This window comes from Xiphophorus couchianus, chromosome 15 (assembly GCF_001444195.1).
Source record: "Xiphophorus couchianus chromosome 15, X_couchianus-1.0, whole genome shotgun sequence".
Classification (NCBI taxonomy): Eukaryota; Metazoa; Chordata; class Actinopteri; order Cyprinodontiformes; family Poeciliidae; genus Xiphophorus; species Xiphophorus couchianus.
In genome coordinates, this window is record NC_040242.1 from 12589273 (window position 1) to 12607530 (window position 18258).

Genomic DNA, 18258 nt, shown 5'->3' on the forward strand with positions numbered 1-18258 from the left:
CGGGGGCGGGGAGGGCAGGGCGGAAGTGTGCAGATGTTAATGTAGATGCAAAGTCAGTCAAATTATAGACAAAAAATGCCAACCGGTGAGAGGTCAATCTATCAAACTGTAACAATGCTTTGGTTTTCCCACTCCATAGTAGCTAACCAGCTCTTTCCTTTTCTCACCACACAATACACAGAGGGAATTCTCCCGTCTTCTTCATTGATACATAACACCAGCATGTCCTCATGTTATGTGCTTATCATTGGTAACTTACTGTGGAAAGTTGTTGAGAGTGACTCAGAGAGCCTTGTGAGGAAGATATCATTCACATTATACTGTAACCTGTAAGTGCAAGGGTGAATAAATCTTACAGCACTGGAAGTGTTTGCTTCCTATGGGGGGGCTTATTGCAACATGCAACATGGAGATATTACTATCTGGGCAACACTTCACAGGTTTTTGTTTGGACCACCTGTGCTGTGCGTGGGGACCGTGCAGTGCTGTAGTTCTCTGACGGAACAACACACACATACACTAAAACACAGACACACACAGGGGCTGCAGGTGCATGGTGAGTGTTATTGAGTGCGTCCTGGTTTTTAACTGTTGTTCCTCTTTAAACTCCTTTCTTCTAGTTTTTCCATCAGCCCTTGTTTTCTTCCCAGGGCTTGGCGGATGCTTGTGTACGGCTCTGTTGGGGTCCCCAGACATTGCATCCTGCCTGCAGAAGGGTCATAAGTGGCCCCACAGGATAACCTGAACAACAGTGGGAAAGAAAGGGAGCGTGGGTCTTTTCTGGTTATATAGTTCTGACCAGCTCTGTGCCAAAAGCATATACATTCTGCCAACTGCTGCTTTCAGTTCCCATTATTATTGTGAGTGTGCATAGTATGAAAATGAAAATGTCTCTTGTGTGCTCTTGTTTACATGGTAACAACTATGTGCAGGGGTGTGTGTGTGTGTGTGTGTGGCCTTGTATTTGATACAGTGTAAGGACCATTTTTCAAACAAATACTATGTTGTGAGGACTCCCCTGGCTCTGGGCCCCATAAGAAGAGGTGCTGTTAGTGGGTTAAGGGTTAAGTTTAGGACTAAGGTTAGGCTTATACTATAATAATATAAGTATAAATACTGGTAATGGTAATGGCTAGGTTGAGGGTAAAGGTCATGGTTAGGTGATAGAAATGAATGAAAAATGAATGGAAGTCAAAGCAAAGAAGATTGAAAGACATACTTTTATGTGTGTGACATGACATCATACAACACACACATGTTATGCAAAATTGTGCAAAATTAAACATTTAAAGGAAGGTATGCAGTTGCTTAGTTTATCCGAGATGTGATTTATTCATACACACTCTTGGAAACACACAAAAACACACCGTGATACATATTTAATTATGTATCCCCCTCTATATCACAAGAGGCCCCCTTTTGGCTTCCTGTCTGTGTGGGAACCAGTTCTATCCTCTGTCACACATGAAGTGAGAAGTCTTGTTTTTCTATTTGCCATAAAAAGACAAGGTGATGAACAATAAATGCAACAATCCACCTCCACTGCTCAATGAACACACAGTATTGCTGTCCCTAGAGAGAGACAGTCAGACAAACCTAATTGTCCTTCAATATAATATCAGCAGCTGTTTTGCAGCATGCTTCAATGTGAAATTCATACCAGATTTAGGAAACAACACAACCAATATGCAAGCAACACAAATCAGTCATTGAAATAAGTTATGTGAAATGAAGACGAATGTTCAGAGAAACAAATGTAGATAATAATCTTTCTGTAAAATCTGGCATTAAAGCTTTTCCTGCTAACGACAGTAATCAAGGCGTCTGCTATAGAAAATCTGGTTGCATGTGTTGCTTTGGCGTGATTTTGAGCCATCCCATTGTCTTTCCGAAAAATCCACCCATTTTGCTCTGTGAGGTGGAAGCTCGGCTGGAGACGGCAGCTCCAAGGAGGAGCTTTGGCTGCGATTTGTGGGAGCAAACGTTTAGGCACCTTCAAATAGCGGCTATGGAGGATTCAATGAATCCTCAGACATGCATGAATGAACCAAATCAACACTCCAAGAATGTTTTTGACGAGGGTATCCCATGATAACATGATCTAAACAGGGCCATTCCTAAACATTTGTAGTGTCTTTTTGTATTTACACTTATTCATGATTTCAAATGATTTTCTTCCATTTACTTCACCTCATTGCAAATAATTTCATTTATGAACTGATTTTTGTCAATTTAGATTATTACCGACATGTATGTTTGATTTTTACTCAACAGGCCGTTGAGAATATTCATTATAAGATCATGACATCTATTCTGATTAATGTCCAATTTGTATTTTGCATTTCTCCACAGTATACTTTCAAAGTTGAAAAGAGCTGTTGAAACTTGGCTTGAAACATTTATGCTGTTGGACTCTGCAGCGCTGTAGCTGGAAGCAAGTCTCTGCAGCTGCTCTGCAGGCAAGTTGCTCTGAGGTAAACATGGCTGCGGGAAAGCCCCATATTATTGTGCTCCGGATGACGTTCCTCACTCTTCCAGTGTTTACTGTGGAAATTACTGCCAACGGCCAGCAAGCAGGTGCTTCCTCAGAAACTCGTTGCTTATCCAAAAGATTTGAAGATTAAATTAATCTCTGAGTGTCAAGCTAGCCAGCATCATGTTTCTTTTTTTTTCAGGGTTCACAACTCCTTTTATCTATTGGTTTTCTTTATGCTTGTTTTACCTGGTTAGATTTTTTTTTTTTACAAAATAGGAATCAAGATCATTCCTCCTAGTTTAATTATTTAGTGTTTTAAGCTACTGTTCCTCACTTATGTACTTAGTAAATGCTTTAAACTCTCATTGTATTTATTTATTTTTTGTAAAACTATCTATATGGGGAAGTAAATATATGAACAAAAATATCAAGTAATTTAAGTAATTCATATCACATACTTAAGAGTAAGTATATATTTATTTGTCTCTGTAAAGACTTCTAATGGGCTGAAAAGCTGTACAGGTTGTTTGTTTGTTGTTATATGACTTGCACCCCACAAACCTGAGTGATGGAGGTGTAATAAAAAAATGGATTGATTGTTGGATGATTTTTTTGTTTTGGCCACTTGGGGGCAGAGCACATCTGACGTACTGACGTAGAGATCTGACATGGAATTGGTGCGAGTTGTTTAAATTGCAAATTTTAACTTAGTTATACATCATCTAAAAATGTTGTCTTTCAGCTGGAAACTTTATGACACAACATGATGATAAGTTCATTATTCTCTCATAATGAACTGTTTTGTCAAATTAACTGTTTTGCCAGAATTGTTGCTGACAAAAATTGTCTGGACGGCGATCAAATTCTATTTTATCTATCCATATTCATCACAAGCTGCTTGTAATGATACTGGTGATAGTTTAATTTTAAAGTTCTAGTCATTTGAAAAGATTACTTACATTTTAATTGATTTGGGCCAACACATCTGGATTCATGTATTAGTTTGCCTGAAATGAGACATTTGCATATCACATCATATATATGTGACATACATATGTTGTCTGTTAATGCTGGATTTTTAAAAAAAATGTGCCTCAGCCTGGCGTCACTGAATATGTGCTATGTGCTTCCATAGAAAGGCATTGTTGGAACGTCACTATCTAAAGCTTTGTATTTTTAAATCTCACGTGTGTCAGATATGCTGACATGATGGGTTTTCATTTATTTGCAACTTTTAATATCTTCAGATGGTCTGGATTTGCTTAATAATCGGATAAAACTAAACTTTACTGTTATCGACTAAATGCGAGACTGAACAGTCTTCTCATGTTGGCTGTAATGGGAACTCTAAAGGTTTATAGTTATCTTACAATGCGTAAATAAAACTCTCTCAATTGCTGAGCCATTTTCTCTGTATGACAAAACTCAGAATCGCTGGTTTGTACAACTTTTCTTCATATTCAGTTTGTCTTTTTTCTTACCAAATAGTAAAAAAAAACAATCCTTTAGTTCAGTTCACAGCTATTTACTGTGATCAGATTATTTTTAATTTAAACACCTAGCAAGCACAGGTTAAGTGTTAAATCCAACTCCAACCAGGAACACACTGCCCACTACTGTGTTAAGCAGTCAGTCAGACTGACACCAATTATCTGTGTCACATGACCACATGAGACCGTAGCAAGAAACTGTGGGAAGGGCACATACATCAACTCTGTCTGGGTTTCACTGCAGAAAGACAATAAAAGAATTCTCCATGGAGGTCGGGATGCTCTCTGAGTCACCCTGCTGCATAAAGATGTTAAATAATTATGCTTATAATATCCTATATAGTCAGAAATAATGATCAGCAAAGTACACTGTTAAAGTCAGTGCTAGATTGAATTCATAATTATAATATTAGCTCAATAGGACTAGAAAACAACCATTTACACAAAATATGCTGTGTATATTTTTACCTATGGAAATTTTTGACTTGACTTTTAGTAGTAAGTTTTCGTTTGCTTTTTTTTTTGTTTTTTTTATTACACATGTTTTTTTTAATCCACAACAATCTAGCTTGACATTGATATGCATCTTGCATTTATGCATGAATCACTTAAAACTGTAAAGGAAAAGCAAAGTCCATTTTTTATAGGAGAACTATCCAACACATATATCTTTTTCAAATGTTACATTTGTTGGGATGATAACAAAAATGAACCAAGATATCACTTTACGTTTTTATTTTTGAAGATGTTACAGTTTCTGCAGTACACTCAGCAAAAGCTTACTTAAGAAGAATGTATTTTGATACACATCTGCATGGGCTACGAAACAGAGCAAAAACCATATTATGCATCACAATAATGAATATTTACTGTCATCCCTGTTATTACCTGTCATGCAGCCATGGTGAGCCCTGAACCCACACAGTTGTGGGCTAAAAATGACAATATATATAATCATTGTCTTATTGACTAGAAAAATATATGACTTTGTTTTTAATAGAACTTATTTAGACAAACTGCGGTCGAACATATTTTAGTCCTACAAAGAGAATATATTCCGCCACAACAGAATAAATGCACTACAATTATATCCTGTTTATGGAAACCTGCTAAATACAGTACATACTGTACATTCAAGTATTTCAGATTCTCTTTTCATGCAATTGTATGACCAGCAGTGCAGATATAGCATTTCACTGTTTAAAATTCTCAAAAAAGTGCATCCAGTTTATGGTTATCTGAAACTAATAACATAGAAGATCCAAAGTTACAAGAGCAATCTAAACTTTGTTGTTATCTTTTGCTGACTTTGCAGATCTATAAAGGGACTTTCTTCCCTTCACTGATGAATGAGATAATTTGCAATTTCCAGACAGAATCACATTCATCAAGCAATCTCTTGATTTTTTTTTTTTTTTTAACTTATAGCTTTTTCAAACTCTTTGACTCGAGGCTTGTAACATCGTCTTGGCCATGTGTCTCAGTCTCAGAATCTTCAATATCAGCAAAAGCACCATCCTCCGACTCAGCTCTCTCTTTCATCAAAGCATCAAGAGGGATTAGTAATGTTTTCTTGGCAGTTTTCTTAGTTGCATCTAAACTCCCCAGCTTGTCTGCAACAAAAGGCTTCTCTCCATCAGCAGTGTCTTCTCCAGGTTCTGAGTCTTCCTCAGCTTCGTCTTCTCCATCAGCCGAGTCTCCTAAGCTTCCACTCCAGCCATCAATGGCTGTGTCAGTATCTTCATCTTCCTTTTCAGAATCCTTGACACTGTCATTCAAAGCAGCTGTTGTGGCATTTTTGTTTTCAGTAAATTGTGGCTCCTTCTCTTCTCCAGATTCATCTTCTGCTTCGTCTGCAGATCCTTCACATGCACACTCTTCTTCACACTGATCTTTAGATCTGGATTTTTCTCCACTGTCTCTCTTTGTAATTTCGCTGCCAATCATTTCTACTTCACTCACATCTTCATCTGTTAGTTTATAATCTTCTTGTCCTTTCGTGACAGCTTCAGAGCAATCTTCACATTTGGATTCAGAGTCACTTTCATTTTCGACTGATTCAGATTCTTCAAGAGGTGTTTTATCTTCTTGGCTTTTTTCTTCTTGAAAAACTTCAATGCTCTCTTCCATTTTTCCTGATGATTCAAGTTCTTTGGCCAATAAAAGTTGCTCAACAGGTTCAGCCTGACTCAAAGACTCACTTTCATCAGTACATTCTTGTGGAGTTGTATCTACAACCTCATCTTCAGACTCCTCTTCTCCTGACTCATTATCATCATCATCATCATCATCATCATCTTTAACTGTTGATGTGTCCTCCTGAGCTGTGGTTTCACGTTTGCCTGCTCTTAAGTTGTTTGCAGACTTTTTGTCATCTATTGCTGAGCTGCTGCCTTCTGCCTCAGATTCATTTTCACTCACAGCTTTGGAACTTCCTTCGAATGTAGATTCAGGATTAGTCTCTGAGGAAACATCAGACTCTTCACCACCTGAGGTTTGCTCTGACTCTTTTTCGTTTGCTACATTATAGGCCTTGTTGATTTCATGTTCTGCTTCTGCAGCTGAAGTTTCATCACTTGAAGAAGCATCGTTACCCTCTACAGAGTCACTCTTGCTTTTGACCATATCTTCCTCTTCAGCATCAGTGGCCTCAATACTTTGTTCTTTTAGCTTATCTTCTTTCTCTTCATTTGTCTCATCTTCTGAGTCAGATCCCTGTCTGCTTGTGGTTTCTTCCACTTCATCCTTACCAGATTCATTTTCAGTTGTATCTTCATCAATCTCATCTTCTTGGTCGTCTTCAGCTTCACTTGCGAGACCAAGATCATGTATATGTTTTACTTTATCCGTTTCTTCTTTACAGTCAACCGCTTCTTCCTCTTCTGCTTCTTCAAATTTGTGCACACTTGTACTTTTTACAGTTGCTTCTTCCCCAGTCTGCTCACCTTTTGTCTGATTTTCAGCATATTCAATTGACAGTTCACTACTCATGTCTTCATTGTCCTCTGCATTGTCGTCGTCATTTGTGGTGCCGTTTATGTCTTCTGCAGAGTCATTCTCACTGGCAGTGCCACTTTCTTCATCGTCAGCTGTTTCTACTTCTTCATTCTCCGTCCTCTCTGCTGTAGCTTCCTCTTTAGGAGTCACAACTTTTGATTCACCATTTTGTGCCGGAAAAATCTCTTTATCAGTAGAAATATCATCTTTGGTGGTTGCTTCTTCATTGTCTTCTTCTGATGATTCATCTTCTGTTGATGAATCCCTGTTTTCATCTACAAACTCATCTGCACTGACAGCGGGAAGCTTCTCTTCATCTGTGTCGGTTCCTTCTGCTGAATCTTTCTCTGATTTATGCTCACTTATAGCTGTCTCTGATTCTTCATTTTCATCTTCACTTTTAGTTGAAGAACCCTTATGAGCCTCTGCATCTGTATCCTCTTGTGGAGTGACCTGCCCTGCTTCCTCACAATCAGATTGATCAGGACTGGCTGCTATTACAGTTTCATCTTCTCCTGTGACTGCAGTTTGTTTTTTAACATCCGTTTCATCTTCTGTTGTTGCGCCCTCGTCTGATTCTCCAGAGGATTCACCTACGGCTGCTTCACTCTCATCAGGAGAGTCATTAGAATTGACTGGAGAAATTGTCTCTTCCTGATCAACTGTGCTGTCCTCTTCAAACTCTTCTTTTTCTGATGCTTGAACCTCTGATTCTGCCTCATTGGGTTTTTTTGTGCCTTCATATCCAACTGCAGAGACTTGGTTTTTTTGCAGTTTTGTTTCACTTGTAACAGAAAGCTCATCGCCAGTTGTTTCTTCCTCTTCTTTACTCGATAATTCATTAATTGTGCCCTCCCTTTCATCTTCACTTTCATCTTCATCGCTGCTGCCACCTGACTCCTCCGCAGAGTCCTGGTCACTAGTGGTACTGGTACCTTGCCTGACTTCCTCTATGTCATATTTGTGGTTAGTTAAGATTGCCACAGGTGTATGCTCACTCGTGGCTACTGAGGATATTTCCATAGCTTGTTTTTCATCTTCCGACAAGGTTGCATTAGATCCCACCTCTAAGAAACTCTCCTGATTCTCTTCTTCGCTGGATTTGACATCAGATGTTTGTGCTACACTAACCTCAACTGCAGGTTCTTTATTTTCAGTCTCGCTACATTCAATCTCTTCTGATGGCTCATTTTCACTTAAGATTATAGTGTCTTGTACCACATCAGTTTCTGCTTCACTTTCTTCTACTTCTTCTTCTTCAGTCTGATCCTTCACCATTTCATTAATCGTAACTGTATCATTATTCTTAGCATTCATCATTGATTGTTTCTTATTTTTCATGTGAACAATTATTTGCACTGATGGGAGCAACTGTCTCCTCAACTTTACCCAATCCATTTTTGCATCCTCCTGGGAAGCTTCCAGTTTGGTTGGCGATGACGCTTCCACTGAAACATCTTTCTCTGTTTCTTCTTTGCTTTGGACATCAGCATTAGCAAAAGCAACTGTATCATCATGTACTTCATTTGCATGGTTAGGAAACTGTTTAGTAGAAGCAGTGATATATTTAACTGGCATTGCCGCAGTTATTTCTTCTTCATCCTCATCCTCAGACACGCTGCTCAACATATCTGTATATTTCTCTGCTGTTTCACTATTCACATTGAATCCACTTTCTCCACCTGGTGTGATTGCATCATCAGTCACTTCTTCTGAAGCAGTTTCTTCAGTATGTATGGCTCCACTCTCACTTCCTGGTCTTTCAACGCCTTCTGTGCCTGTCTTCTCCTCATTGTCTGTAGCAAAGACCTTAACTGATTCTTCAGTAGTTGTCTGATCGTCTAGGCAGGCATCATCTCCTTCCTTTTCATCTGCTGTAAATTCAAAGGCTTCCTCTCCAACTTGTTGCGTTTTATTGATTTCTACTTCCTTTATTGCTCCAATAATAACTTTTTCAACAAGTGTTTCCGCTGTCATTGTGTCATCGTCATTTCCACAGGGAGCTGCACAATCAACTGCGGTATTCTTCAGCGGAATCCTTTTCAGGTCATAGTCCGTAACAACAGGTGCAGTTCTTCTTACTTCCACGGAGAGAGGTGGTATGGAATTAAGGTTTTGCTCCACACATGTTTCACATGGACAGTATTCATCAATATTTTCACCTCGCTGGTCACTGTATAATGTCCCTGTTGTTGAATCGCTTTTTTCACCTTGTGAATCCATTGACTGTTGGAGCTTGAGCTTCACCCCCGGTCTTCTTTCTTCTGTTTGTTTATTTGATGTTCTGGATGTTGCTTCTGTTGGAGGTCTTGGTAACCCTACTCTGCCTTCAATTTTCCTCACTTCTCTGTCAATGCTTATTTGAATTTTGTTGTGCACCTCAGTTTTGAGTTCTTCTATCATTGTGTCAAGCTGATCGGTATCTCCGAGGCTCCATCGAACTTTTAACTCTTTCATTGCGCTGATATAATGTGTCATAAACTGCTTCTCTATTTTATTTAGCAAAGTTAGCACCCAAACGGGATCAGAATCTTGAGATAATTTCTTGGAGAGTTTTTCATCATTACTGCTGGATTCTCCAGAACTTTTGTTCGAGGACGATGGTGTTTCAGGTGGTTCTCTTGGACTATCATTACTTCTTATCGTTTCATCTGTGGCTGGATCCTCCTCTTCTTGGTTTACTTCTTCTATTTCTGGTTTCCACTGGGCATCTGTTTCATTGTATGTTTTCTCTATTAAACTGTTCTGAGGTTGAGATCCATCAATGTTTACATTGTTACTGTTCTTCACTCCATCACTACTCTTCCCAGAACCAGTGGATCCACTGTTTACATCCACACCAGAGGATGAGGTGTGATTGTACTCCCCCTCAACAGAATGATGATCGCTAGTATTTTGTAAATGTTCCTCTTCTGAGGGATTGGAAAGCCAAAGGGACTGAAGAATACTCATTAGCTCCTGATATCTTTCATTCTTTTCATTTGCATTCTTAGGGTCATGGTCTATTAACTGCAACTTTACAAGGCAATCTAAAAGACCTTGAGCTGAGGTACTTAGCTTACGCCCATATACAGGTGAGATTTCTGGTAAACTGTTGCATCTGTCAAGCTTAGGGTTTAAAAGTACTTTCATAACTTGTATGGAAGAGTTGAAGCTTGCATCTTCTCTCTGAGTACAGATATTACCTTCAGTTGGTGTCTCTAAGCATGTTTGATAGTCATTTTGGACATTGTCCACGCCATTTACTTCTTTTGAATTTTCAGCTTCAGACTCATTCTTTTCAGCTTTTTCTGCTGTATCCGTTTCCTCAGCTACAACATTGTCTTTTACTCCATTGCTGTTTTCATTAAGTTCTTCCATTTCATAAAGGACTCTCTCTGTTGGTAAGGTTTTAAGCCATTCATTTACTACTTCGGTGGGGGATGCATTAGGTAAGATAGATGGAACCAGGTCAAAGTCACCAGCATCATCCTTTTCCTTATGTTTACTGCCTCTACCACCTTTATCAGAGACAGTGTCTGTGGCTTCTACTGAACCATTTGCTATCCTGTCAGAAACATAAGATTTAGATTTTCCAGGGGAGGAAGTTTCACAAATCTCTTTATCTGAACAAGACAGGGTTTGTGACAGGTCACTTTCATCTGAGTCTGCATGGCAAATTACTGGATGTTTATTTAGGTAAATGCCTGCATCTTCTTTACCCTGCTCTCTTGACCTATTGGTCTTAGAACTTCTTTTATCAGCTGGGCCTTCTTTGACTTCTGAAGAAGTCACACTTTCTTCTGTATTCTCAGAAACCACGCTGGCAGTGGAGACATCTGTTACATTGTTTTTTTTAGATTTAGCAGACATATGTGAGTGTACACTCAAAGAACTTTGTGACTTTCTTGAACTTTTTGATCCATGAATCTCTGAGGTCCTTGACTTTTTTGAACGCCCTGAAGCCTTGGACTTTGACGACGTGCCAGTAGGGGATCTGTCTTCACTCTCTTCAATTGTTACCGAGGGCACTTCAGATCTGCTTAGTGCTTCAGATGGATCAGATTTTGCTGATTTTGTCGACACAGGACTGAATGCTCTCTCTTCCACATATGTAGAACTTTCTTCGACTGGGACACAATAATTTTTGGATTTTCGGGATTTTGTTGATGTACGACTCTGTGTTCCCTCAGATTTCTCTGAAGCGTTTTCATCATTGTGGGGGTTGGATTCTTCCTTAGGAATATCAGGATCTATTAATTTGCTTGATTTTGCTTCTGACTCATTGTCTTCATCCATCCCAGTCTTCTGCCCAGGGGTGATGCAAGATCCATTTGACTGTATGGTTCTTGAAGAAGTGTCAGACTTTATTGACAACACACTGTGAGACCTCTGTGACTGATCTTCTGTGGCTTTTTGTGAATGTGAAGCTTTTGATTTTGTGGAGACAGATGATACATTTGTCTTAAGGGATTTAGCAGAAACAGGACTAAACGTTTTTATCTCAATGTCGTCTGTGTTCTCATCAGCAACATTTTCAGGAGAAATGGCTAAGAATTCAGAATTATTTGATCCGCCATCTGAATGCCTTGATATTGTTGATTTGATTGATGAATTACTTGGTGGACGCTTCATGTCTTCCACACTTATTTCTTCATCTGGTTTATTAGAGATTTGTAACTTAGAAGATTTGGTAGATTTACTGGACTTTGAAGATTTAGCAGATTTTGCTGACAAAGTGCTTGGAGGTCTTTGTGTTTTTCCTTCTCCATTTGAAGTGCCGTCCACTGAAGTAACGTCAGATGGCGTTGTCACTCTTGATGAAGTTTTTACATTTGTTGAGATGTTGCTTGATGACCTTTCATTAGTGTTTTCATCATTGAGAGTAGTGTCCGAAACCTGAGAAACAGTTGCTGAAATTCTTGAAATGTTTGGTTTTGATGACCTTGTACTTGCAGCTTGCTCAACTGACTCCTTTACTGAGCTAGTAGACATGCAACTCAGTGGTCTTTCAAAGCTCTCTTCTTTTGAGTTTTCTTTACCTAAATCTCCCCCTGTTGATCTCTTGGATTTTGTTGAAGATTTTGACTTTGCAGATCTGTCAGACACCTGACTTCCTGCTCTCTCTACAATGCTGTCACTTTCTGCAACATAATCTTCAGCTAGTACACCATCAGTGTTTGAGCCACTAGATTTCACAGACGTTTCTGTCTCTGTGGACAGTGATTTTGCCAGTTCAACCGTTAAAGTGTGGGATGCAGTCTCTTTTCTTTTTTCATGTTCATCCACCCCTTCATTAGCCTGACTAGAGGCTTTAGATCCAATGCGTCTTTCAGATACATGGGAGCGACCTGTTTTAACAGATGTACAGCTTTCAGCTCTGTCTTGCATTTTTTCATCACTGTTGTCTCCATTGGGGGTCTCAATGCTCTGAGCAGCTGCAACATCAGAGCATCTGGACTTTTTTGAACAACCAGAATCATTTGACTTGGTCACCTGTGATGATGACAAGTTTCCTTCCTCTTCAATATCCGAAGCAGTAATTTCCTGTTCATGATCAGAGGGAATGTTAGACGTTTTTGATTTTGTAGATGTCCCATTAACATTTGACATTGCTGATTTTGCAGAATTTACTGATAAACTGCTTGCTGGTCTTTCTACCTGATCAAGACCACATACACATTCTTCTGTTGCAGACATTGCACTCTCTGATCTGTTATCTGTTCTCTCCCCAGTTTGGTTAGTATCAGAAAAAACTCCAGAGCTATTTGACTTTATAGAAATAACTGAATTTGATCGTGTGATGAGCTCTTGAACTGGATTATCACTTAAACATTTCAACGTGCCTGATCTTGTAGAAATATCTGACATGACAGAATGGATTGACATTGAACTCAGTGATCTGCTTTCATTGTGCTCTTCTTGACAGTCATCTTCATTATCACTTTTAGCATTTAGCTCACAAGTAACAGCAGAGGCTTTTGATTCCTTGGACACTTTAGAGATGTTTGATTTTGCTGATGTCACTGACCTGGCAGACATACTGCTCGGATTTCTGTCTTCATTTTCCCAATCATCTTCTTCTGTTGGGCTTGTATGTTTTTTTACTTTGGAAGATTTTGTTGACGTAGCTGACTTTGCAGTTTTAGATGACAGAACACTGTTTGTTCTTTCTTGACTTTCCACAGTTTTGCCAGACATCGCATCAGATATATTTGATTTGACAGACTTTGCTGAAGTGTCTGACTTTGCTGATTTTGCAGACAAAGCACTTGTAGGTCTGTTTGCTGACTTGACAGATTTTTCAGATATATGTGAGACGACGGATTTAGCTGAGGTGCTGCTTGGTGGTCTTTTGGGATTTTCATGTTCATCATCACACCTTTCACATTCTGATTTTACAGACTGAGCAGACACCATACTAATGGTGCTTCCTTCACTCTCCCCTTCGACAATTCTTACATCAGAGTTGTCAGCACTGTTCTCCAAATCAACTTCGTAAACTTTTGATCTTTTTGATGCATTTGATTTCTCTGATCTCCCTGATTTGACTGACAGGTTACTGGATGATCTCTCTGTGTGTTTCTCACAATCCAGACTTGCTGATTTGGTTGATTTATCAGAAACTGATGAATTAATTGATTTGACTGACATGACACTTGTTCTCTCTTCATCTTCACTGCCTACCTCATCAAAAGGGGCAGGTATTTCAGATGGTACTTCAGAAATATTTTTTAGGTCTGATATCACTGAAGCGTGTGATTTTTCTGACAAACCACTTGCTGCTCTCTCTTCAGACTTGGTAGAAATTTCCGAGACACTTGACTGGATTGAAATTGTTGACGTTCTGCTTGGTGCTCTTTCTATATTTGCCTCTTTGTCATTTTCAATATCTGAATTAAAATTGTCTGACCTTTTTGCAAGTGGAGTATCAGTAGAACATTTTAATTTAATTGATTTTATAGATGTATTTGATTTAACTGTCTGAGGTGATAAAGGTTTGTCTTCACGTCCATTGCCTGCAGCTCTTTCTTCAGAATCTGGAGCCTCATTTTCCAAACAGAGTTTGGAAACTTTTAATCTTTTGCTTCCTTTAGAGGCATTTGATTTTGTTGATTTTTCTGATCTGACTGACAAATTGCTTGGGGATCTCTCCAATTGTCCATTATCATCGACCATATAATCTCCTCGACTTCCCAGTCCTTTTGATTTGTTTGATTTGGCAGAGCTTGTTGACCTTTCAGTTTTGGATGACATCACACTCTCTGCTCTTGCTTGTGCTTCTTCAGTGTTACTTTCATTAGGGCACTTTCCTGAACAAGCCCCAGTAGTGCTAGTTTTTACAGATTTTGCTGACAAAGAACTTGGTGTTCTTCCTGCAGACTTTATTGATATTTCCGACACAGATGACTGGATGGATTTGGCTGACATACTACTTGGTGGTCTTTCCTCACCATGCACCATGTGTCTCTCTTCTTCATTGACAAGTCTTCCATCTTCCTCTCCTCTAGCTGAGTGCATCGACTTATTTGATTTAGTCGAAACAATCGAGTCAACTGACAGTGGTGACACTGATCTACATTCATTCTCTCCTTCAACAACCCTTTCATTAGGGCAGACAACCTCCAAGCAACCTGTATCAACCTTTGACCGTTTAGAAATTGTTGAAATGTTTGATTTGGTTGATTTTTCTGATCTGGCAGACATGTTACTTGCAGCTCTTTCCACCATTTCATCATCATTAGTTATGTTTTCATGAAGTTCATCATGTTCTGGTGCCTTAGTAGATTTGGCAGATGTAGTTGACCTTACAGTTTCCATTGACTGTGCACTCTGAGCTCTCTGTTCAGTGGCATTTTCACAATCTCTGTTATCAGAAATTTCAACAGATGCACATGACTCAATATCAGAAACGTTTGATTTCTCTGATAAAACACTATGTGGTCTTTCTGCAGACTTTACAGACCTCTCAGAAACATGTGACCCTTTGCTTGTTGGTCTTTCCTGAAGCAGCTCTTTGTCATTTTCTTCACCAGAGCTTTTCTCCTGCCAATCATGGGTAGAACATTTTGATTTTGTAGATTCAATGGAAATAGCTGACTTTGTAGATCCGACTGAAAGTACACTCGGAGCTCTCTCTGGAATTGCCTCTTCAGTGGTGTCTTCACCAGGCCTTTTGTTTGAACATATGTTGGAAGTATTTGATTTGGTAGATTTAGTAGAATTTTTTGATTTTGTGGATGTAGCACTTGCTGGTCTCACTGTTTGTGACTCAACTGATTTGGTTGATGTACAATTTTCTGCTCTGTTTTCAGAATTTGTTTCCTCACTATCTTGAAGAAATGACTCAGTGGCATCAGCAGCTTGAGTACAAGTAGAACAGTTTGTTCTACCTGATTTTAAAGAGATATTTGACTTAACTGACTGGACCGATATTGAGCTCACTGATCTCCCCTCTTCTTCATTAAATATTCTGTCAGAGGGATTAGAACAAACTTCAGAGGCATCCTTCTCTATACATGCTGCAGAAGCATGTGATTTTGAGGATTGAGCAGATGAGGTTGATATATTGCTTGGAGCTCTTTCTCTTTGTTCAGTATGATCTCCAGAGGTTCCTTCAACAACAGCATCACTTTGCTTTGACAGATTAGATTTTTCTGAAGCTTTAGAGAAGGTTGATTCGGTTGTCACATTTGATTTTGCTGACATAGCACTAGATCCTTGCTGCTCCTCATCTGCCACATTGTCTTTATTCAACTTGTCACTGACTTTCAGGTTACTTGATCTTGCTGAAATGTTTGACTTAATGGATTTATCTGACATGCAACTTGATCTCCCCGCAGTAGCATACAGATCATTTCTTTCATCACACAAATGACCAGAGTGAGTTGTTGAAACTTGAGAGGTTTCTGATTTTAAAGATACGACAGAGGTGTGTGACTGGCCAGATTTTACTGACATGACACTCCCTGCTCTTTCAGTTGTCCCATTATCTCCACAGGAGTTTTGTTCAGTTGTTATCACAGATTTTGACCCAGATGATGCTTCTGATGCCACACTTGATGCTCTTGCTTCAGAAGTATCTGATATTTCTGTAATGTTGCAATAATAATCCTTTGTTTGATTTAATTTGCTTGATTTTGCAGATATGTTTGATTTGACAGACTTTTCAGATTTGACTGACAGCTTGCTTTGTGGTCTCTGTTCATTCTCATCTTCAGTGTTATCATTTTTCTTGATGTCTGCCTTTTTTGTATCATAAAGCTCAGGGGTCTTTGATTCTCTGGATTTTGCTGACAAAGGACTATTTGCTCTCACAGATGTCCTGGATGTTGGAGATACTGACTTGAGTATTGACTTCCCAGAAGCAGCAGACATTAAACTTGATCTAGTCCCTCCATCAACTTGATTGTCTTCTAGGTTTTCCTCAGTTTTATCTTCTGGAGTTCTTGAACGATTATACTTCCTTGATATTGTACTATTGTCCTTGTTTTCTTCAGCTGTAACCTGATTGTCCTCCTCCTCTGATTCTTCTTGTACTATATTTTTTAATTCAGCAGACACACTGGATAAAGCTGACAGTGAACTCTGTGTCCTCAGCTCTGAATCATCCTCAGCCTGTTCTTCCACATCCTCTTCTGGCTGATGTTGTGGTGGTGGTGCCTTTACAGATTTAGTGGACTTAAAGGATTTCACAGATAGACTACTGGACGTTCTCTCTTTCTTTTCTTTGTCGTCACATGCTTGAAATCCTTCAGTTAAACCATCTGGAACAGCAGAACTGCAGTTTGTTGAGGCATTTGAATTAACTGACATGGCACTTTTGGATCCTCTCCCCTCTTCTGAACAGTCGACTTTCTGAATTTCTTCTAATTTATAGGAACTCCAAGCTGCATGTGACTTTACAGACATAGCATTCGATTCAACTTTTTGCATCTGACCTTCTTCTAAATCTTTGGTTGTACTTTTTTCTTTTGGTTCGATCTGAACTCCTTCGGGTTCTCCGCAGTGGCAGATATGAGAAGGTTTTGAAGTTTTTGGCTTGCTACGTTTCTCTGATGTTTTTGATGCTTTATCTTTTGGGACTTGAGATGGATTTGGAAAAGGCAACCCTGAATCCAACACTTCACTTCCATTAGTCTCTTTTCTGTCAGGGTTGCAAGTTTGGGAAAATGACCCATCATCAACATCGCCTGCACATGTAGCAGATCCAGGTTCTTCTTCCTCCTTTTGGTTTGATTCTTGAGCAGTTTTGAGATCAATGTTCTTTGGAAACTTATATAAACCAGTGGTCTCACCATTTTCCACAGTGGATAGTTTCACATTGCACTTTGGTGAACACGTCTCCCTCCCTCTCCCTCTGGTGCAAAACTCCACCATTTCAGCTGCCTCAATACTTTCCATAATACATGTCTCCACCACTTGGTCTGCAAGCTCTTCACTTGATCTCGACATGGTTTGTTTTTCAATCACTGTCTTTCTAGAAACCACTGTACGTGAGGATGCACTTGAACTAGAAGTATGACTACACCGTCTTGCACCATGTGCCCCTGGTAAATTTTTCCATGTCTCATGACCCTGGCAGTGGCTGCAGCTGTAAGGACAGTGAGGTTTCTCCTTGTGCCCCTGATAGCGCTGCGTGAAATAAGCCTCATCAGCAGACATGATTTCTGATTCTGAACAGTTCATATCGCTAATTTGTGCTAGATTAGGGTCGTTGTGGGCTTTGATGTGGTCATGGGTTCTCCCTGCTGTCTTTTTTACTGTTGTAGACCAGTGTAACATTTCGTCATTTGGTAGTCTGAAGCACACTTTCATCTCCATGGATAAACTTCCATCTTTATTAACACGAACCCGTTTTTCTATGTCATCTTCTCTCACACTGTTGCCACTAGGTGGGCAGGAATTAATGAAGTCCGGAGAGTCTCTTCCATCTGGTACAGATTTGTCAGATGATACTGAGTGCTTGGTGGCTCTCTTGTCATCTCCCAGCTTTGGGAGAATGATACTTGTCTTTGTGGTGAGTCCTTAATTAATCAAACAGCAGTAGGGAAGAAGCAAATAAAATAATTAGTCCTCTTTTGCATCTGTGGTCATTTACCAAAAGTCAGAGAATTGCTTGCTTTTGATGGCATAGAATCTAACAGATAATAAAATGAAAATGTGTCTGGCAATGAAGACAATTCTTCGACCTTTAACTTAACTCCTATTGGGTCAAAAGATTATTCTGTGAACAAACAAAATTGTTTCACTTACTTTCATTTCTGTCAGTGCGTTCTGTGGGACATGACTTCCCACTTAGCTTTGGAAGTTTAC

At 39.3% G+C, this 18258-nt stretch overlaps 1 protein-coding gene across 1 annotated transcript; it reads right to left on the minus strand.

Moving 5' to 3' along the window:
• Positions 1-4684: 4684 nt before the first annotated feature.
• Positions 4685-17010, minus strand: rp1l1b (rp1 like 1b). Its single transcript, XM_028039585.1, has one exon. The coding sequence runs from the start codon at positions 16876-16878 to the stop codon at positions 5389-5391; it is 11490 nt and encodes a 3829-aa protein (XP_027895386.1). The 5' UTR covers positions 16879-17010; the 3' UTR covers positions 4685-5388.
• Positions 17011-18258: the final 1248 nt, after the last annotated feature.

Excerpts from the sequence above, each read along its gene's own strand:
- rp1l1b (XM_028039585.1), bottom strand. The coding sequence starts at position 16,878 with ATGCAAAAAGTTGAATCGAATGCTATGTCTGTAAAGTCACATGCAGCT.